The following is a 23,641-nucleotide window of genomic DNA, read 5'->3' on the forward strand; positions in this document are numbered from 1 at the left end:
GAGCCCAAAAACAAATTCGTTATTTTCCCTCATTTATTGTCCAGTGAAAGCAAGATTTTTCCGTTTTCTCTAATTTCTTTTACCCCAGCCTTGCTCAATTTTGTTTCCTCTCCTTTAATCTCGCCATTTGCTGTCGTGTTTCTCTGTGTTAAAAGGGTCTTAAAGTTTTGCAACAATGAACAAAGGAACGGGAGTGGGAATCGGGCCCACAGCGGCGGCTGCAGCGGCTGCGGCACAGAAGCAAAAAACTATGATGCATAGAGTGGATACCGACATCGCCAGCATCGTCGATAACTTCACTCAGCTTGTTAATGTTGCCCGGGTAATCTTCTCTTTACTTCAAAGCAATCACTAAAATTTCTTAAAGCTTAAAGAGTCTCATGACAGATTTCTTGAAGTCCCCTAAATGGATTTACCCTTTTGTTTCTGGATTCGAATTTAGAAGTTAGAGATGGGAAATGGGTACCCTTCAAATGTAGATTCAGATCTCACTTTATTAAAAGCTTTTAACCTTTTTAGTCGTTTACAGAATTCCATCATGTTGGAAAAGATATTCCTTTTCTTAAATTGATTAATTCATTTAACTTCTTGCTATGGGAATATATAATCTGCTTGCTGATTCATGTTCCTTTTCTTTTCCATATGATTTTAAGATCAACTTTGCCATGTTGTAAATTGTTTATCTTAGTTAAGGGGCTGGAAAGTAGATTGTATCATTTTAAACTCACTAATGCCTGCTAATTTGGTCATTGGGAGTGAAGGTTAGAGAGAGAAACATTCTCTTTAATCATTTAAAAGCATGTCATTTATGTGATGGGTAAGTGTCATGATTAATCATTTGTGAGATCTATTGTTTGTTTCGATGTAAAAGGATTAAATTTTTTTCCCGATTCATCCTACCATTATGAAATGGTGTGTTTGTTGTAAGCTTGGCTTGTTAGACTGATACTTTCTGGTGGAAGTTCAAATGAAACGAAATCCACTAAAGGCTGTTTGCCATTGGTTATTTTTCATTTTATTGACCTTGTTTTGTTAGTCGTTGCATCTGTCTAGGAACTAATTTGTGGCTTTGTTGATAGATCGGTTAAGGAAGCATTATTCTCTTTGGCAGCTAAAAGTTTTCTTTAACAAAAAGGAAATGGTTTTGTCTAATATGAGTTTTAAAATCAAGGTTGTCTCGGTAATTTCCTGGTTCATTAAAAATGGCTTTCTATGTTGTTCATTCCGAGTTTGTGATTCCTTGATATTGCCTTTTTTTCTTCAGTTTTGAACAACATTTGCACGCCCCTGCTCATTGCTGCATATAATGGTTTTAAGCTACCTTATCTATGTCTGTACAATGGTTTGTAGTCTGTCTTAGAGTTAATATTGGTAATATAAGTTATTTGATAAGTTGCTTTGAAATTGTAAGGTTGTGATTGGTTATTTTCGTAATTTCTCATTTGCTGATGAGATGTAGTTTTCTGGTTCTGTAGGTTGACATATGTACTCTACTGAACTATTATTTTCTTTAAGCTCGAACCAAATATTGAACTGATTTAAGTGGATTCTGTAAATGTATTGTATATCATTGGGGATGCTGCAAGGAAGAAATTTTTGAGAAATTGCCTTCTCATGAGTTTTTCCTAGATTTGAAACCTTATTGGATTGTTTCATGAGTCTTTCCTTTGTCATCATATTTATCGTTAATCTAATATCCACATGGCTGCCCCTCATTGCAGGTAAATGACCCACCAGTTAGAAATTCACAAGAAACTTTCATGATGGAAATGCGTGCAGCCAGAATGGTGAGAAAACCCTTTTATTAACATTTGTTAATTTCATCAAATCTAGTACCTAAATGATCTGAATCCGCGATTCATGAATCTTCGTTAGTCTTTTTTCCTTGTTAGTGTTCTTTGTAGAATTTAAGAAGAAGGATTTTTTGAACATAGAAGAAGATGAGTTCTTTGATTTTTTTTGTTCATACTCTTCGATTACATAGGTTTGTCCATTTCATATAGACAAATTACAAAGAAGGTAAAACTGAAATGCAATTCTAACTTAGAAACCTATTAGGAGTTAACTTAGTCTAGTCAATATCCTATCTAATCTTTTAAATATATAAGATGTAGAGTACAAACTAAAACTCTAATAATTAAGTCATATGGTTAAATCTACACTCCCATCAAGCTTATGAGTATATATCGTAGAATCCCAACTTGGATATGAGTTCATCAAAGTTTGCTCTTGGAAGGGCCATGGTGAGAACATCAACAAGTCGTTTTTGAGTAGGAACATAATTTAACTTCATTGAACCATTATTGATATTCTCTGAGATGAAGTGTATCAATTTCCACATCTTTGGTTCTATCATGGTGGACAAGATTCTTGGCTCTGCATGGCAGATTGGCTATCACTTTATACGTCAAATTTTACATTGAAGTCCAACTCCAATTCTAGCAATAACCTTCGCATCCATGTTCCCTCACAAATCCGAAGTACAAGTGCTTGAAATTCTTCTTCAATAGTGATTCTTGACTCCACAAATTGTTTCTTGCTTCTCCATGTAACCAAATTTCCCCAAACAAATGAGTAGTAACCAGTTGTGGATCTTTTGTCGATCAATTCTCTAGCCCAACTAGCAATAACAAAAATTTTTGCCTTGTGGTTCTCACTATTTTTGAAATGCAAGCCATGTCCAAGTGTCTTTTTGAGGTATCTCATAATTTTTTTGGCAACTTCATGGTATTCTCTTCTAGGGTCATTTATATGTTGACTCACTGGAAAAGTAATGTATGGTTTTGTGAGTGACAAGTAAATTAATTTACCAATAAGCTTTTGATATTGTTCTTTGTTTATTGGAATTCTCATGTCATCCCTTCTGATTTTAAGTTAAGATCTATACGAGTCTTAGCTTAGTTTTAAAAAGCATGGTTTAGGTGTGCATAGGCCAAATCGTTATAAGCGCATAGAAAACGCTTCTAAATACACAGGCGAAGCAAGATATCAGAAGCTCACCAAAGCGCTCACCTCTAGAGCATTTTGGGGCAGGCGCTAAGCGCACTGCTTCTGCCCAATAAGCTTTTTGCCCCTCACGTTATAATAGAAGCCGGCCTGATGCCTCACTTTTTTGTTCTTTTATTAAAATAAAGTTAAGTAAAAATAACATATAATATAATTAATTAATAGGGTAAAGTATATAAATAGTCCCCAAACTTTTACGGCGCTTGCATTTTGGTCACTCAACTTTTGAAACTTGCAATACAATCATCGAACTTTTAGTTCGTTTTCAATAAGGTCCCTGCCGTTACCTCCCGTTAGTTTTTGCTGACGTGGCACTTAACTGCCGTTAACTCTCTGACATGGCAGCTTCTTTTCTCCCCCTTCTTGCAGCTTCTTCTTCTTCTTCTTCTTTCTTTTTGCAGCTTCTTCTTCGTGACAACTTCTTTTCTTCTTTTTCTTGCATCTTCTTATTCTTATTCTTCTTCTTCAAAACTCTAACTAATCATTTACAAATCAAAAACACATATTTGTAGTAAAACTCAAAACTTTTCAATCCAAAAGAGAAAATAGATAAAAACAATAATACAACAATCCTGTAAATATAATGAAAATCGTTACCATGTTTACGCTTATAAGGAAGTGTTACCACCTCAAGCAACTTAGCAATTTCATGGATTCTTTTTCTCTCTATTTTCCCAAGAAAATTTAGTTTCTCTCTCTACTTTCCCGGGAAAAAAATTGATTAACTCTGCAATAAACACTTGCTTTTAATTTATTTTGAATGAAAATTTATGGTTTTTTTTATAGAAATAGTTTTTTAATTTTAAGAACTGGTGGCAGCAAGGAAGCAATTGTCTATACGTCAAGCACCACATATCCTTATTATTCAACTGAAGGTTAATTACATAATATCTTTGAAGTTTTCATTCCGGTTTTATAGTTTCTTGTGTTAGTCTTTATTATAATTATTTTTGGAGTAAGCAAGTTAATTGTTAGATTGTTATGGCAGAGATTTAAGGGAATACTTGGTTCGAAGATTGATAGGCTTATTACATTTGATGAGGTTTTGGTTCTTTCAAGCTTTATGTCTAAAGCAAGTCAGGTTTATTAAGAAGTTGGTTTTACGTATAAGTTTCTGTGGGTGGTACTAGTTGCTGCAATATATGAATTCTAGCATTAAATTTTATGAGCCTTTCATTTGCTTGTGTAGAGTAGCATTAAATGATTTATTGCCGGGAAGGAAACCATGGGAAGGAAGGATGGATTTTCTTGCAAAGTTAATTAATTTTTTTCTTGAGAAAGTAGAGAGGGAAGCTGAATTTTCTTGGGAAAATAGAGAGAGAGAATTCATAAAATGGCAAGGCTTTGGATATGGGATTTGAAGAATAATAAGAAGCTGCAAGAAGAAGAAAAGAAGCTGCCACGAAGAAGAAGCTGCAAGAAAAGGAAGAAAAGAAGTTGCCACGTCTGAGATTTAACGGCAGTTAAGTGCCACGTCAGAAAAAAACTAATGGGAGGTAATGACAGGGACCTTATTGAAAACGAACTAAAAGCTCGATTATTGTATTGCAAGTTTCAAAAGTTGGGTGACCAAAATGCAAGCATCCTCGGACTATTTATATGCTTTACCCTAATTAATATAATAAATAGAATATTGCCACCTTATGCCCCTCAACTTTCTTTATTCTTTTGTTCTAATAAAATAATATAATATAATAAATTAATAGAATAAATAGAATAGAAAAATATAAAAAAGGTTAAAAAATACATTTAATATATAGATTTATAAGAAATATATAATTAATTTTATAATTATTTAATAATTATTTTTATAATTATAAATTTTTTTATAATTAAAATATCATACAATTATAATATTAATAAAATTTATTTACACAATTAATATTTTTATCTAAATTTTTATTTATGTACTCATTCTTATATTTAAATACAAATCACTAGAATTCATTACTTATAATGAAAAAATTGATATAAAATATTAATTAAATAAAATTATATAATTTTTTAAAATAATAAGAGATTCTAATATTTTATTTTAAAATTATAATTAATTATTATATTCACATGTTATAAAAATTAATTTAGCTCGAAAATTAAAATACATCATTAACGTTATTTTCATTAAAGTCTTTATGCTTAAACATGCAATCATTAATTTATTATAGTGTAATCTTAATTTTGTGTTGAAGTGTTTTGGAAACTAAAGTTTTGGAAACAAACTACGGTGAAGGAACATAATGTGGGGAGAAGATTAAGTGCTTCATAAGTGAATCAGTGGGTAATGGATGTGGATATGTTCCAGAATTAATTTATAACTTTTTTAGCACAAAAGTGCATTTCGCCTACGAAAGGCGCACACCTTCGCCCTGCGCCTAGGCTCTTAGGACTCATTGTGCATTGGTGCGCCTTGCGCCTTTTAAAACTAAGAGTCTTAGTTGGGTAACATATCAGTTTGAGTGAGTAAATCCATTATATACTTCCTTTGAGAGATTACTATTCCGGCTTCTGATCTAATAACTGTCATTCCCGAAAAGTATTGTGTCAATGTCTTTAGCTTCAAATCCAACAGCCAAAAAACCTTTGAATTTGTTGATTTCTTTAGTGTCCACCAATTATGATGTTATCATTCACATGCACTATTATAATGGTCTTTTTTGGAGACACCTTCAAGAAAAGAGTGTGACCAAACCGACACTGTTTGTAGCCATATTTAACTACAACTTTGATAAATCTTTCAAACCAAGCTGTAGGCAACTGCTTCGAGGCATATAATTACTTCTTCAATTTACAGTCCTTGTGGTATTTAGAGAACCTTCCCAACAGGACAAGCAAAACACTTCTAGATTTTATAACACTGGAGAAAAACCATGAGTGAGAAAGTTAGAGAGAGAGCGAGTGTGAAAGCAAAAGGTAGTAGTTCTTCAGGAAGAAAGAGTGGTGTCTGGAGGAGTAACGTGGTCAGCATTCGTTGATAATCTCAGTAGGACAGTCCATAGAAGTGCTTTATGAGAACATTTTAGTTATTATGGCAAAGTTATTAAGGTGTTCATACCATTTGTTAATAAGAGGCCTAAGTACAAGGATAGTACGTTTGCTTTTGTGCATTTTGCAAGCAAGAAGGATCTGCTTAATGCGATGGAAAGGATTAACAATGTCATGGTCGATGGCAGGAGAATATCAGTAAAGATTGCCAAATATCAGAAGAATAATGCTACGAGGAACATGATGCGTGATTGCGTGGAGGGGTCTAAAGATGCTACAGCAGAGGAACTGAAATGAAGATCACTATCTCCAGTCAAAGATGTAGGGAAGATGGAGTTGATGAACAAGTTTCATGATGGTAGGACTTACAAGGATACGGTTATGGGGGTGAAAAGAGTTTCAGAGGGTTTCAAAGTGAATAGTGTGGGAGATAACAGGGTGCTGAAAAAACTTTTGGAAGTTTTTATTCCAGTGGAGGAAAGGCTATGGCTAAGATCGTCTTTAACAGGCATTTGCAAGGCGGTTTTTTAGGTTGATTTCGTGCAGAAGGCTTTATGGAATGAGGGCTTTAATACCAAGGTGGTAAGATGGGGTTTTGCAAAAAAGGCATGTTTGTTATTCTTCCAGACAGTGGAGGAGAAAGAGGCAGCGATGAAAGAAAAGTGGGAGGCCTTGTCCTTCTGGTTCGAAAGGTTGGAGCCTGTAACGGAGGATGGGTGTGTTCCATTAGCTTACTGAGCAATTCCATGATAGGTGTGCCATTAAATTGCTTGACAATTCCATTCTTTACGAGTATGGCATCGAGATGGAGTAAGCTAGTGAAGATTCAGGAGCAAACAGTCCATAGGGTGGATTACCGGGTGGCGCATATGCTTCTGAGGGTTGAGAGTCCGTTCAATATTCCGTCCCATGTCACCATTAACTCTTATGGAAGGTGTTTCGTTATTAAGATCAAGGTAGAAGGCAGTAAAGATTATTTTCCTGAGTTAGCAGACATGGTTGAGGAAGATGATTCAGTGGATCCTTGGGAGGAGAATTCGTTGAAATGGAGCCAAGGGGATGTTCAGGAATGTCAGGCAAGGCAGTTGGGTAAACAGACGGTGTCAGACTCTCAGAACAGGGTACAAGCATGGGTTCAGGGTCTCAACAAGGTGGTAGCGCAGATATCGATAGGAGTTTGAAAAATCAAATAGGAACAAAAGAAAATCTTTGCTTTTGACTTGTGTAGTGAGGAGACAACAGCAGGTGATTTCCCAATCCAACAGAATGTTTCGGATGCTTTTAATGAAGGGAGAGAAAATGAAAGGAGCATGGATGTTGTCTTTACGGGCATGATAAGGTTGACCAAGAAAGTGGGTTTAAAATTAGCTTGGATGGGCTTGAGATGAGTGGGCCTGATCAGGGGAGAATAAAACCAAATAGAGCAGCAGTGAAGAATGTTGAACAGTCTGTTTTAGACCTTCAGGAAAAATCTGCTTTTTCGGTCCAGCGTATACATAATGGAAAAAGTTCCTTGGTTAGTAAATCAGAGAGAGGCTACTATAAAAATGTTTATTCAAGAGCTAGGAGGTGGGAAATTAAGAGTTGTAATGGTAAGGGTTCAGATTATTTTACTGCAAATGAAACAGAAGGGGTGGCAAAGGCATTGGAGTGTTGGAATGTTACCAAGTTGTTGGGTGTAAAGTTTAAAGGAGGGGAAAAAGCATTCATGAACAAAGCGGTTCCTTTGGTTAAGGAAAAAGATTTGCATGGGACAAGGTAATTGGAATTGGTTATTAAGGTAATGGTATGATATTGATGGTTGAGTGGTCGATAATATCATGGAATGTTAGGGGTTTGGGGAAGAGGGTTAAAGCTCGAGCCACAAGGAGGTTTGTTAATGAGAAGAAGTCTATAATTCTATTTCTACAAGAATCAAAAGTGGAAGTTGTCAGTAATATGTTACTGAGGAAAATGGGAGGAAAAATTCTCTGTGGTTCGGCAGTAGCTCCTATTGAAGGTTCTGTTGGTGGATTAATTACCATTAGGAAGGAGGAGTTTGTTGTGAAGGAAGAAGTCATTCATAAGAGATTTGTGGCAATAAAGGGGATTATAGAAGGAATTTCAGGGATTTGTTGTTTCATTAATGTGTATGGTCCGAGTGTGGATGCAGATAAGGAGATGTTTTTAGGGAGTTATTATTATTTTTGGAAAATGTTGATTGCCCAATATGTATAGGAGGCGATTTTAATGTTGTTTTGTCATAGGAAGAAAAGGATGGAGGTCCTGTAAACTTGATTTCAATGAATATTTTCAGAGATTTTGTGAGTAAAGCTAATTTGATTGATTTGCCTATGTCTGGAGGTCGATATACATGGTGCAATAATAGGGAAGTCCCGACGTATGTTAGGTTAGATCGTTTCTTGGTAGATCAGAGGTTCCTAACTTTATTTCCCAAGTTAAATCAAATTATGTAGTCAAGGTCTGTTTCAGATCATAATTTGATTCTGTTGGAGAATAGGGACTGTAATTGGGGCCCTAAACCGTTCAGGATGTTTAATTATGTTTTGGAGGAGGATGGCTTTGGCGAGATGATGGAGGGGGAGTTGGTTAATCTTTGTAAAGAAGAAAACATGATGTCCATTTCTGGTGTGCTAAAAGGGGTGAAGGATGCGATAAAGAGATGGTCAATGAAGAGTTATCTTGAGCTGCCAGGAAAAATCAGTAGGTTGAAGGAACAAATTCAAGAGATGGAATTGGCTATGCAACAAGGTCTTTACCCGATGTCAATGAATTCACTAGTTGAAGCAAAAAAAGAATTGTGGGACCCTTACAAGAAGGAAGAATCGATTTGGTTTTGAAAGTCAAGATTGAAGTGGATAATGAATTTACCTCTGATCCTAGACTAATTAAAGCTTCGGTGGTGGAGTTCTATAAAGACTTGTTTAACCAAAATAATACCTTGGAGTTGGAGGATTTGGAGTTGGAGTTTTTGAAACTTTCGACAGAGCATTGTAGGGCTCTTGAGAAGCCTTTTGCTAAAGAGGAAATATGGGCAGCAATTGCTCATTCTGATAGCAATAAAGCTCCTGACCCTGATGGGTTGAATTTTGGGTTTTTCAAGAAATTTTGGATAAATTTGAAAGGAAATATCAAGTTGTTTTTTAAGGAGTTTTATAAGGGGAAGGAGTGGGACTTGGAAGTGAATCATTCCTTCATATCTCTTATACCTAAGAAGGCTAATCCGAAGGGGCTAGAAGATTTCAGGCCAATAAGTCTAGTTGGAGGGCTATATAAAATCTTTTCAAAGGTCTTAGCTAGAAGGCTGAGTTTGTGCATCAATGAGATAATAAGTCTTTCACAATTTGCGTTCATTCCGAGGAGACATATATTGGATTGTTCGTTTATTGCAAATGAAAGAATTGATTTTTGGAGGAAGAAAGGATTGAAGGGGGCAGTCTTTAAGGTGAATTTTAAGAGAGCCTATTATTCGGTGGTTTGGTTGATCTTAATGAAAATAATGGGCAAAATGGGGTTTGGTGATAAATGGTGTTCATGGATTTATCGATGTATGTCAACAGCTTCTATTTCGGTTTTAGTGAATAGGACACCTATAGAGAAAATTTACACCGCAAGAGGATTAAGACAGGGATGTTCGATTTCTCCTATGATGTTTAATTTGGGTTAGTTAAAGCAGTGGACAAGGGGTTGTTTTCGGGTCTTGAGTTAGGTGTTCATGATCGTTCCTTCATGCTATCGCATTTGCAATTTGCGGATGATCTTATAATTTTTAGCGAGACATCTATACGTGATTTGTTGAATGTAAGAAGGGTGCTGCTAATTTTTGAGTTGTTGGCGGGTTTGAAGTTAAATCTGGCTAAGAGCATATTGTTTGGAATTAATGTTGAGGAGGAGGTGGTTGTTTCTTGGGCTAAGGAAATTGGCTGTTCAGTGGGATATTTTCCATCCGAGTACTTAGGCTTACCTTTGGGGACCAAGAGGAATTCGATTGCATTGTGGGATCCAGTCGTACAGAGATTTCACAACAAGTTGACTGGTTGGAAGGCTATTTCTCCATCGTTGGCGGGCAGGGTGGTGTTGGTTAAATCAGTGTTGTGCTCCCTGCCCATTTATTATCTTTCTACCTTTCGAATGCCCGGTTCTGTGGTAAATAAATTAAATTCTATTATGACATCCTTTCTTTGGGGGGAATCGACAGGAAAAAGGAACATTCATTGGGTGAATTGGAACTTAGTGTGTAAGCCTAAAGAGGTTGGGGGTCTAGGGATTCCGAATTTGATACTTTTAAACAGGGCTCTTCTCGGGAAATGGGTATGGAAATTTGCTACTGACAAGATTTCTTGGTGGAAAATAGTGGTGTGTTACAATTTGGATCCCAACTCCACCATGATTGGGAATTCATGGATAGCTCGTGCCTCTTGGATTTGGAAATGAGTAGTTAAAAATTTCTTTTCAAGTGATGGTTTTGGGGATTGTCTAAGGAGAAATTTGCGTTTGAGAACGAGAAATGGAGAATCGGTGGAGTTTTGGCATGATGTGTGGCTGGGAGTAGTTCCTCTTAAAGATCAGTTTCCGAGGCTTTTTGCTCTCTCGAATAATAAAGGGGGTAAAGTTGCAGAGTTCATGGTTAATAACGCTTTGGGTTGGGTTTGGGATGTTCAAATGAGAAGGAACTTGGTGGACTGAGAGGTTGAACAATGGTTGCATCTTGTCTCGTTGTTGAACTATTGGCGATTAAGAGAGGACTAATACTTATTGAAGAATTAGGATCTGCCCTAAGTCAGAGGGTTATTTTAGAATCGGATTCGTGTACAGCATTGAAGGGGATTAAAAATACAGACTTATGCATCCCTATGTTTCAGTCCTTGGTAAAGGATATAGCTACTCGTATGGAAGGACAAGATATCATTTGAAGGCATGTCCTGAGAGCTGCTAATTGGGAAGCGGATAAGTTAGCTAAAGATGGTATAGGCTGATCAGTAGGTTATGATTTTGGTTGTGTATTATTGTTCTGATTAATAAAGTTTATAGGAACTCTTTTCCTCCATATGTCTTTCATGTTACTGTTGCAATATGGAGGGTATGAAGGGGGTTTTTAATGAGGCCTAATTTCCTATTAAAAAAAAAAAGAGAACCTTCCCAACCTAGAGGGAATTTTCATGTACACCTTCAAGGTTTCCATTTAGGAATGTATTTGTAATGTCTAATTAGAAGAGAAGCCAATCTTCATTTATTGTCAGTGAAAACAAATTCTAACAATGTTCAAGGCTAAGGTGCAAAAGTCTCCTGGTAATAAATTCCTTAGTATTGTGTGAATCTTTTTATCACTAGTCTTGACTTGGACCTTTCAACACTCCCATTAGAGTTATATTTGACTATAAATATCCTTTTCCAACCTATTGGTTTCTTTCTTGGAGGTAGTTGAGTAAAGACTTGTGTCACTGTTTTCTAGGGCTTTAATTTCTTCTTCCACTGCTTTCCGCCATTCTGAATTTCCTTAGTTTCGTGTATGGTATTTGGGATTTGAATTGTGCTGAGTGACATAATGAATGCTTTGAATGATATCAATTTCTCATAGGCAATATACCTTTTAATAGGATGATTTGTGCATTTCCTAACCCCCTTTCTCTAAGCTATAGGTAGGTTAGAATTATCAATAGATGAAACAAGAATTTCACTATATGAAGCTTCCATACCTTTGTCCATTTCTGAAGGCAGTAGGAGTCGGTTCCTGGCATGTTCTGAGTTGTGTAGTATTTAGTTTTCAAATGCGCACCTAGGTTGCCGGAAAAATCGCTTCCGGTGGCACAGGTGCAGTGCAGAACGGCGGGCGCACGCTTTTCTCGCTTTTGGGCAAGTTCTCTAGTTTTGATTTTGCTTATTTCTTTGTTTTTATTCTTAGATTGTTTATCTTTTTTTATTATTATTTTGAAAATTGTTTCTCTTTGGCTGTTTTGGGGTTATTTCTTTCTTTTTGCTTTGGTTCCCTGCAGTCTTTATTGAAGCTTTGGTTGTTTCCTGTTAGTGCATTGCACATGGACAGCATGTAATTGTTTTTTTAAAGTTCAATGAATAGTAGACTGGCTTTTCCCTTTTCAAAAAAAAATATTTAATACATGATCTCAAATTATACAATACAACTGTAATAGATAGGATTCATGCCATCGTATTCTCTCAATTTGCCATTCTTTTAAAATGATTTATTTTTATTTATATTATTAAAATTTTATCTATATTTATTAAATTTTGTTTATATTATTTTAAATTTCAGTTTGTTGAAAAATGGATTCGGGGTTAATTTCCACCGGATCATCGAACCCTTCAGATACGGCAAGAAAATATAGAAAATCAGAACTTACAAATAAGAACAAAATATGTTTTGAGTACAAAATATGTTGTATAATTGATTTATAGGTTTAGTACAAAAATGTGCCCTGCCTACGAAAAGCATGCGCCTTCGCCTTTTCCCTAGGCTCGAGGGACCTTTTGTGCCTTGCACCTTTTAAAACTAAGGTGTAGTATCTTCTAGGCTCCCCTTAGGTTTCTCTCTCCTTGTGTAGACGCGAAGTTCTTGATTTTCCAGTTGAGTGTGCGGTGGTGTTTGAGGTTTTTGAAGAGTTTTGGAAGGTATAATTGATGTTTTTTGTGTAGATGGTGGATTTGTTTGGGTAGTCTCAGGTGTTTTTGGGATAGGAAGGTATTTATGTGGTATGAATAGTTTGATCTATCGAGATCCACTTATGTTTCCAACTTTAGAAGGGCTCCAAGTGTCATTGTGAACAACTGAAAATGGTTTTGATGGTGTGTAACTGTTCTTGTATGTTTGGAAAGTTGATAGATTTCGCAAGAGAAATAATAAGGATTTTATTAACAAATAACTTGATAAACAATTTAGCGAGATATGAGAAATTAGGATGTCTTAACCTAAAATGTCATATCATGATTTCATTGGAAAGAAACTTTGGACGAATAGGGGATATAGAAACAGTTTAGGTAGGAAGCACAACGTGATTGAACTTGTCTTTTAGGAGTAGTATACATTGGAGTAGGTAGAGTCCACCATACAGCTTAGCAGTTAGCACTGCCAATCACCTTCCCCGAGTTCAGTGCTTGAAATTCACAAAAATCATAAATTTAGTATAGCACTTTAAATTATGAGAAAGCTTGCTATAATACACTGAAGATTGCACGTTAAGTGAGGAATATAAAGCATAGATGAAATAGGGAGAATCTTGGCGAGTTGAATGGTGTCAAATGTCAATTCCTTCAAATTTTGGAAAAGATCCATCTGCTGTCTTTACATTGGATGGCGTTTCTAGTGATCGAAAGTTCTGAAACATTCTGATACCACCTTTCATGTTTGATGCCCCAGAGTCTACTATCCATGTTGTGGAGGTTCTGTTACCAGCAATATTTGCAAAGGACTTGATGAGCTATGAAGCTTTTGTGCTGATCACTAGGTGTCGTCATGTTCCCAAATATTTTCTGAAGCTTTTCAATATGTTCTTTGCTGAAGAACTTGCTGTCACTGCTCTCATTTGTAACCTCGGTCAAGTTTGCTTGGCTGTCTCTGGCCTGTTTTGCTCTATTTGATTTTTAATCCACCATGGTCTTCCTCTCTTTTGTTTGCCACCTTGGGCTGATGTAGTGTACAAGGCAGAGCTATCGGTATTTATGGAGCCAACTGATGTTGCCATCATCAATCTTCATCTACTTTCCTTTCTTTGAACCTCAAAAACACTTCTCGAATGGAGCGCAAAGTTTTGTTGTTTTGGATCCTTCCCCTTGCCTCATCAAGTTCTTTGTTGAAACGAAACAAGAATTGAAAAATTCTCTTACGGGCAGTGATTTTCTTGTACAAAGCTGCACCATCATTACACTTTTCAATGATCATTATCAAGTAAATCAATTTGCTGCCAGTACCATGTCATTGTGTTGAAATATTCGGTAACATTCATCTTTCGATATCAAAAAGTTCTGAGATATTGTTTGAGTTGGAATATGTCTCTTTGATTGCTTCCCAGATCTCTCTTGTTGTGCAGAGAAGAAATTTCTCTCCTATTTCTGGAGTCATCGAGTTGATTAATCAGGACATGAGCTTGTTTTCACTTCTCCATAATCGATATTTGTTGTCTGTTTGTTCTGGGATGGACATTGTTGCCTAGAGGTAGTCATCCTTGCTTCTCCATAATTGAGATGTACAGTTAGGTGTTGGCAATGTTGGTTTGGGACGGATATTGGTTAGATCCTGAACTGATTTCCGATGATGATTATGTTGATGGAGTCGTCATGGAAAGGGTATATTTATTAAACCTAGCAATATACCTTGTAGCATTTAAGAAGGATTTTTGAAATAGAGAATAAGATGAGTTCTCTGGTTTTTGATTTCGTACTTTTTTGATTTCATAGGTTAGTGCTTCATATTGACAGATTACAAAGAAGGTACAACTTCAATAAAATTCTAACTTAGAAACCTATTAGGGTTCTTTGCTACAATCTACATTTTTCATTATTATTTCACAAACTGCAGGTCCAGGCAGCTGATTCTTTGCTTAAGTTGGTGTCTGAGTTGAAGCAGACGGCAATCTTTTCAGGATTTGCATCGCTTAACGACCATGTTGAGCACAGAACTAACGAGTTTAACCAACAAGCAGAGAAAACAGATCGAATGTTAGCCAGAATTGGAGACGAGGCTGCAGCAAGCCTCAAGGAGTTTGAATCTCATTATTATTCTTCTGCACAGAGGACAGCCGAGACTGAATAAGCCATGTGAAGCAGAATATACTCCGAATATCTTTATCTAAAGGAGAGCTCTTGTCTGATGCCATTATGTAATGAATTTCTGGGAACTCAAAATCATGTTGTAAGATGCAAACCTATTGAATTTCTTGGCGTTCGAGTTTATCCCATTGTAATGAAGGGTCAAAGAATTGTTTCTCAACAGGGAGATACCAAAAATAGATGAGTAGAGATCTACAATAATTATGAACTGATGAAATATTAGAACTGAAGGGAAACTATTTGCTCGAGATCAATTTAAATTCCCCTTTAAATTCATTCATCACCCTACACTTTGCATGTAAGAAAAATAACAGCTTGTATCACTTGGCATCCACTTCGTATACTTGCCAAAAATATCTCCAACAGCAAACCGATTTAGCACCCCACATGGGAAAATGCAGCAGATGGGCTTCTACACAAGCAAAAGGCCTTTGCCTATGAATCATGATTCAACATATAGTTACAGACTTCGAAGCGTGTCCACTCGAAATATGACACCCAATGCCTTGATCCAGTTGATATCGAAGTCGATAAAAGGAACCGATGACAATCTCCAAACAGGGAAAGAGTCTGTCTTTGCTTCATTTGTTGGGTAGTGGTTACTGCTTTTACACAATCTATGGTGCTTGATTAACCTAGTTTTTCCACTGTCAAATTCCTGGCTCTTACTTATTCCAGGTGACTTTTTCCTCTTACTTACATCCCGAAGCATCTCTTGATCTTCGACTGTCAGCGTAGATGATGGGGACTGCTTATGAGTTGACAGTTGAATCGTCTTCTGGTTCGGAGACATAATCGGAGACTTAACCGGAGATCTGATTCCACCATTGCTAGCCCTTACTTGGGTAACAAGATGGTGGAGCGACACTACCAGATCAAGGATACAAGCTTCAGTTTTCTCCTTGTAAACATGGTGTAGCGTCTCGTTTCTCAGCAAGTTGGACTGGCCAGCAGGTTTACGACTCATCTCTGACCTGAAAATTTTGAAAAAAGAGACGAGTAACAAAAATGCATTAAGTAAACAAAAAGCATCTAAACTCAGGAAGTTACCCGGTGTTTGCCCATTCTCCGACCCAGCCAAACGCATGATGAGATCTAGTTCCAACAATTTGGGACAACGGAAACAACAATGAGTAGTCGGAAATAAACTCGAAAGAACAATAACTAGCACGCAATGACAAAATAATCCATTGTGGAAGATTGCTATTTACTTGGTTGTATTAGTGGCAATCGGAACAAGCCACTGCAATGTTTTCTCCATTTCAGCTTTGATATGTGGCACAGTTAGCCACAAGGAAAATTCGAAAATGTATTGGTCCGGGCAAATTATAAGTCAATATTTTCAACAAGCTTAAGGCTAGCAGCATCTTCAAAATCCCAAAAGAAAGTACAAGAGATAAGCAAACAGCAACTAATATTTCAAGTCGAGATTATCGAACATCACACCTCTTCCTTTAACCGAAAGGACTGTAGTCTAAACCGTAGAGCAGACTTTGTAGTAGTTGGCAGCCCTTGGTATAACGAATCCCCTGTATTAGGGGGGGAGGGACAAAATTCGATCGAGACACCTGAAGTGTACATTTGAGTTATAAAATTTATTGAAATTTGCATGTTGTTACTAAATTGCTTGGAGAGAGATATTCAAACTCGCCCATAACGATTCACGTAACCCAATTTATCATATTATCATTCATATAGCCACTTCTACATTATGAAAGAAAAAAAGAAAAAAGATCATAATACAAAGTATCCACCATCCTTAATCTATAAGACTATGTACACTCACTAGATTGCCGAGGGAGCGGTTCAGTCATCCATTCTAAGTTTTCCAAAAATATACCACCGCGAATTAAAGGAGATGATAAAGCAAAGATGTAAAAGTGAATATAATTCACCAGGAGAATACGATTAACTTACAAGAGTATCGATTTGGGTGATGATATTCGCATAATGCAATCCAAGACCAGCCGGCCCCAACCTTTTATGACTGTTGCAGAACCTTTAACAGGTTTATCACCATCTGCAACATTTTTTTTTTATAAGAATTTTAGGCCTCATTAAAAACCCCCTTCTTGATTAATGGATCTTTTAAGAAAGCTCCTTAATCAGCAGAAGGAGGAAAAGAGTGCCTTAGAGGTATATTAATCATAAATAGAGTACACAGGATACAACCAGAAAACACACTTAAAACATAACCACATAAGATCGTAAACACAAAAATAACCAGACTTCCCTTAAACATCAAAACTAACACAACCCCTAAACATCGAAACACCACCAATAACCTACAAAGAAACCTCTAACACAAACAAAACAATTCATCCAATCCCCTGTTTGGCCAGAGAATCTGCCTCACAATTGCACCTCCTCGAGATGTGTCTTACAATGATCTGCCTGTCCAAAACAAGAGAGAGAATTTTTCCCACCATCAGACTAAAAAAGTTGGCTGCTTAATCCAGTCCACTACTGCTTTACAATCACTCTCTAATATTAACCTTCCCTTCATCGCCCACTCCGACGAGAGAAAGAAATCAATGCCTTTCTCCACGGCTTTCAACTCAACCAATGGAGGGGGACCTGGACCAACAGCACTCGAAAAAGACCCTAAGACTTTGCTGTTCGAATCTCTTAAAATTCCCCCAATTCCCCCCAACAACCCATCCCCACTGACTGCCCCATCAACGTTAACCTTGAAAAAATGATCACCATCTGCAACATCACAGGCAACATCCAAGACAAGTATAAAATTCGTAGATAAAATAGTTCCATTTCCAAATGTTCCGAGTTCAATTGTTTAGAAATCTTACCAGAAGTACTAAATGCCTCGTGAATCTCCAAGTGCAAGAAATAGACAATATCTACAAGCTTCTCCATGACCTATAAATGCAAGGTATAAAGCTTCCACTAGTACATATTAACTTTAAAGTAAAGCAGCAATCAACACTGGTAAATCACGTGCAGAAGGGTGCATAAGTTTAGACTCCACCAAAAGACGAAAAGGGATGAACAACAATGCAACTTTTAGAAGTTATATCATAAATACACGAAAGATAATACGAATATCGCATAGAGCTTTACTAGTACCTATTCCAAAATCTTTAGACCAAAGAGATTTTTCCTTCAAACTTTTTACATGCTTCATTTGACTCTTTAACTCTGCTCTCAATATTGCAAGGCTGCCTCCTACATGCCAAAATGAAAATAATCTCAAAGGGACGGGTTTAGACGGCATTAACTATATTACAGAAAATTTCTATGGAAGGGGAAAAACTTAATTTGCATAGAACTTGACAGCAAATTTGCAAACGAAATGACATTAGAACGAGCACTAAAATGCGTACAAGGACAATGGTAAAGCTTACAAGTCCATTACAATTACAACCAAATTGACCCTTTGGGATTTTGAATAGAAATACAGAAAAACTAGTTGTCTCTTCTACATATCAGCACCTTTTTTAGTGTTTGATACAATTCACCATTTTAATATCGAAACACAAATTAGAAACACCTTGTTAACCAAGAAGTATATCACAGAGAAGTAACAATTATAATAGAAAGACAAACAACAGGTTTACCCCTTTGAGCAGCATGCGAATCATCCTCTTCTTGAAGCTTAAGTCGATAATCTTGTTCAAATCTGTACTAGGCATGCAACTCATGATATAATTCCTGCAAAGAAAACAAAAAATGGCATCAACATAACTTTAACAAATTCCAAATATGTAATTTAGAGAAGGAATTCTGAACTGTAACATGTTAATCGTAACAAGCCTTACAATTATGATATCTACCCACCAGCTCATATTCAGAAGAAAGAACAAAAAAGAACCCACAAAAACCAATATATTTACCATGTGCTCCGTATATCATTCAATGTCTAAAAACAAAAGGAAGACGAAGAAGACCACAACTTAGTACATGATGGAAGATATATGAATCATCTCGGTTTAAACAATATAATTTCGAATGCAACTTTTGAGAGAAGCTTTCTTGTTATAACTGTAAGACGTAGAACTTAAAGCTGTAAAATGAACATAAGTCATCAACTGTTGCATCGTTGTCTCTGCTTCTTCCTTCAATTGCTTTTCAAGTGTAAGTTCCGAACCCAACCTGAAAGTATAAAGTGAAGGATCGAATATTAGAATCTTATTCTAATTCGTAGACAACACCGAAAGAGTGCAAGCCTTGAATTTACTTTTCAAAATAACGATCCATGTTGTGCCATTGAGGATCTTTACAACGATTTCCAAAACGTACGAACTCTCCAGAAAAAACTTTCAGCTCATCCCTGTTGAAGTTGGGGAATGGAAAGAGCCCTCTTATATTCTTTGAGAACATAAATACTACTTTAGAATATCAACAAATTATATAACAACCGAATGATATTTCAAAATGGCATTTTCTGCATTATCTACCTCTTATCAGCAGCTGCAATTCTCAGGAATTCATCCATATCTCTTGATATTAAATTTTGTACTCCTTCTGACCGAAGGACCACCTCTTTTAAATGTCTAATATTCTCCTTAGAAAGCGATTGCATTAGATTGGCGCCTTTAACAATAGTATTTGCAACTTCAAAAGATAGAATCGATATTTTATTCCCTTTTGTTGTTACCCCTGAGGTAAAGCTACTGCCAAGATTCAAATTTGTCATGATACTACAAAGGAATCCACCGCCTTTCCAAACCCAGCAGTACCAGCTCTACCTAAAAGAGAGCTAACCTCGGAAACTTGAAAGGAAGGCAACCAATTGATCTTCAAAAATTTGTGAAGCGTGTTCCCTAGATAATACTCATCAAATAAAGGTTGTAATTCATAACAGTAGAACCAGAAGCATCCCTATTTGCTCTAATCTCAGCTGGGAACTAACAACCAGCAATTATATAATGCTAGAATCCAAAGATTTAAAATATTAGAATGACCAATAACCCAATTAGACAGACAGACAAACAGATAGAGAGATAGATAGACACAAAGATAGAGAGATAGACAGAGAGATAGAGAGACAGACAGAGAGATAGATAGACAGACAAACATAGATATAAATAGACAAAGAGATAGAAAGAGGGATAGACAAAGAGACAGAGAGATAGCCAAATAGACAGATAGATAGATAGACAGATAGACAGACAGATAGATAGACATACAGTTAGACGGACGGATAGACAAATCGATGGATGGATAGATAGACAGACATACAAACAGATTAGATTAAGCATTAAAGCTTCCATCCATTTGATATATATTTAGGAAAAATAATAATGTTTCTTATCATGATTATATGACTGCACTCACACGGACGACTCAACAGCATAAAAAAGGATTATTAGAATCACTTGGTGAATAGTTCAGAGCTATATTTTCATTTCAATTTGTTCTTCAAATTCATTAACACCAAATTTAAGGTTAGATATAATTCAGGAAACCAGTTTACTCCGACAGAACATAAACACATAGATAAATTCATAAAACATAAAAATAGAATAAAATAATTGGGGAACTTAGTAGAATTTGAATTTACCTTTGCAAAAGCAGCCTGCTTAGACTTGATTGATCTAGATTTATTAGATAGCACCCTCGACAAACAAGGAATTCCATCATCGATATTCTCCGGATTCGAACCATATGGGACTGTACTGATCTCCGGAAACCAAATGGGCTCTCTTAGCTCCAAGCCTACATTACCCGCACTGTCCTCAGCCGGAGGATTCAAATCGTTTTTTATCTTTGCCGGCAGTTCCCGGGTCTGAAGAACCAGTCCAGACTCCAAACCCTCAACCGAAATGGCCATTAACATAGGGTAACCCTCCACTGGGAGCATTATCTACTGTGAATCTCCTCTAGTAAAGCCCACCCATTTGTGCCGATCACCACGAATTTATATTTCAGTGTTGATTGAAATTTTCCATAAAACAAAGCCAACAAGCTCTCAACTATGTAGAAGTACAAAGACTGTTTCCTTTTTCTATCTAAACAATTTGAACAAATTATCTAATCAAAAAGCTCCTCACTTCAAACCAAACTGAATTATAGCAGTCTAAATCTAGAGATATAAACTAGCCAAGTCGCAGCAAAGCATTCAAAGTACCAATTACTATTCATGCTAAAGTTCCAGTCCATTAACCCCAAGTCTCACCAAATCTGCAAAAACAACAAGAAAACAAGCAAACCCATTTACACAAACTCCAAGCAAAGCGGAAAAGAATAAGCTAAACCCAGCTCAAAGCATCTCCAGAAATATGCAAAAAAAAAAATCAGAAACAAAATAAAGGATTTTTTTACTGCACTTGACTAGAATAAAGAAAACCCAGAAAACAGGCAAATACCCAATCAGCAAAAATAAGATGAGTAAAACCTTTGAGATCAAAGTACTGGGAAAATGTAAAACAAAATCCCCTCTCAAGAAAAAGAAAAGATTACCAGGTCAGGAGACAGGGAAAAGGATTGGAGCTGAGAAGAGGAAAGATTAAACAGATGCTGGGTTCTGTCGTTTACTAACACACAGAAAACTAAATAAAAGAAAATTGGTGTAATTTCACATTTTATCCTCAATATTTATATATTATATCAATTTGATCATAATTTTTAATTCAATTTAATAAATTTAAATATTTAATTTCTAATTAAATGGTGACTTGACACTACATGGTTAAAGGATATTTTTTTAATTTTAATTTAATATTTTATCCTCCAATTAGTATCAAGGGAAAATACGTTAATGACAAATATAATGATAGAAAGATTCGAACTTGAGACAAGGGTTCTAGTACTGGCGAGCCTAAACATCTCGGCTTAAACCAACAATTGATGATATTTTCCATAGCTGATGATGAGAGGAAAAAGGTAAGTCAAAATGCTAATATGATGACTTCAATCAAGTATGCTATGCAAAAACGTAAGCAATTTAACCATTAGCCAAATAATGCATTTTAACAGGTATTACAACATATTTTATATATTCTTAAATATTCTTGATGGAAAAAAATAATAATACATTTTACCAGCTTTGATGTCGGTTGTCTTCGCCAATATTTTTTTTTATCTCGCATCTTTGTTTTTTCTTTATTTTTAATAACTCTGTCTTTATGACACAAATTTATCTACTTTCATAGCACTCTTTTTTTATTTTATTTTTCGATTGTTTGTCGTTTATTTTCTTTCAATATTAGATTTGATGTCGTCACAACTGATCAAGATGGCGCTCATTTGTTATCCTACTGATATTCCCTGTTTTGGACCCTTGAATTGGATTTGGACATGTAACATGCGATCGTAGATAATTATCTCGTGATGCTTGGCTCTGATTTACGTTTTATCAATGGCCTTTTAGCAGTTTAAATCCTCCTATTGTGGTTCATTTTCCGTAGAAGTCAGATTTGTTTGTATCTACCCGTGGTTCGAGTTTTTCTAGATGATATTTTCATCTTTTCCTTGTATGGTCATGATATAATTTTGAGTGGTAGTTTCTTAATGATTTTAGAAGAATGTCTCAATTATGTATCTAATTTATGATTTTTGTAATACCCAAAATTTGGCTAGTGACCAAAATATAAGGTTTGAAAGTTTAGTGACCAAAGTATAAATTTGAAAAAGTTTAGGGACAAAAAATGTAATATTTAAAAGTTATAGGTCCTGAATGAATAGTTTATTCCGACATTGAAGTTTTCGTGAGGATCATAATTTTGATTCGAAATTTGTATTAAAAGCTATAAAACAAAAAAGTTCGATAAGAATTCGAATAATCAGATCGAACTAGAATTTCATGAAATTTTAAAGGATAAGGGAAAAGGGTTTGAAATATTATTTCCATAATTTAAAACAATTAAATTTAACATTGATAAGTGAAATTAAGGTCGATTTTCCATGTTAAATCGAAATTGTAAATTTAGTGACTAAATTGCACTTTTAAAAACAATTAAAAAATTACCAAGGATTAAGGTGGAAAGTCCATTTTTGTTGGTTCATCTTTGACTTTGCAATATTTAAATGGAAGATATTCCAATAGCAAGTTGAAATTATCATGTTACATCAAGGGCAAAATGATAATTTCATATTAATTAAATTTTAAATTAGATTTTGTTAGATTAAAGCCATGTGCATCAAGTCATAATTGAAGGAAATATCAAGAATTTTCAGCTTATTCAGCCGTGACCTCCATAGTAGGTAAGGGAAGCTTTTTATTTTGAATTTATGGCTTATTCGATTGATTTTTTGATTAAGCTATTCGATAGAGAATTAATCTATTTGAAATTATCTATGAATTGGTATAAATAGTTCATGGAAAACATGTTTGGATGATGAAATTTATGATTAAGGTTCATGAAGAATATGTTGGATTTTGAAGAATTAAAGTATGATTTTTATACTATTGGTGTTGTATATTAATTTCCAAGCATGTGTGATGATTAAAATCATCCAGAATTGCATGTATAAGTTTCGTCCATAACTAGGGTTCATGGAGATTAGTTGAATTTTGATTGAATTTGATGTTAGGATGATTGGAATTGCATGAATATGATCATAAGAGCTTGAATTCATGCTTGGAATTGATTGAAAATCAAGCCCTATTTCTTAATGAAGGTTTTACCATGGCTATTAAATTATGGAAAATATTAAAAATTTTCATATGATCTATATTTGATATTGGAGTGATTCTACAAGTTTCAGAAGTTGATTTGGATCAGTTTGGAGCTTTGTGAAAGTAAAAAGAACCATTTTGCAAGTTTTTAGAAATTTAAGGGATTGATATATAAATGTTCAATTATGAGTGTACTACGCTGAAAATTAATGTTTGGATGCTGAATTTGAATTTAGAATGATGATTTGGGACCAAATTGTAAATTTGGTTAAGGTTAGTTGTTTATTTGAAAAG

The 23,641-nt window shown here is 35.5% G+C and overlaps 1 protein-coding gene and 1 pseudogene across 1 annotated transcript; one reads left to right on the top strand and one right to left on the bottom strand.

The window, feature by feature from the left end:
- The first annotated feature begins 73 nt into the window (after positions 1-73).
- Positions 74-14,929, top strand: LOC120152847 (mediator of RNA polymerase II transcription subunit 22b-like). Its single transcript, XM_039164963.1, has 3 exons — positions 74-322; positions 1,722-1,787; positions 14,519-14,929. The coding sequence occupies exons 1-3, from the start codon at positions 176-178 to the stop codon at positions 14,750-14,752; spliced, it is 447 nt and encodes a 148-aa protein (XP_039020894.1). The 5' UTR covers positions 74-175; the 3' UTR covers positions 14,753-14,929.
- Positions 14,930-15,164: 235 nt separating this feature from the next.
- LOC120152848 lies at positions 15,165-21,246 on the bottom strand (annotated as a pseudogene).
- Between the last annotated feature and the right edge of the window lie 2,395 nt (positions 21,247-23,641).

This window comes from Hibiscus syriacus, unplaced genomic scaffold (genome assembly GCF_006381635.1).
Source record: "Hibiscus syriacus cultivar Baekdansim isolate YM2019G1 unplaced genomic scaffold, ASM638163v2 tig00111095_pilon, whole genome shotgun sequence".
Lineage (NCBI taxonomy): Eukaryota > Viridiplantae > Streptophyta > Magnoliopsida > Malvales > Malvaceae > Hibiscus > Hibiscus syriacus.

What these genes read in the sequence shown, in the direction of transcription:
- LOC120152847 (XM_039164963.1), top strand. Translation starts at nt 176, where the DNA reads ATGAACAAAGGAACGGGAGTGGGAATCGGGCCCACAGCGGCGGCTGCA. An exon ending in AGCTTGTTAATGTTGCCCGG is followed by an intron (nt 323 to 1,721) that starts GTAATCTTCTCT and finishes CCCTCATTGCAG; the next exon opens with GTAAATGACCCACCAGTTAG. An exon ending in AAATGCGTGCAGCCAGAATG is followed by an intron (nt 1,788 to 14,518) that starts GTGAGAAAACCC and finishes CACAAACTGCAG; the next exon opens with GTCCAGGCAGCTGATTCTTT.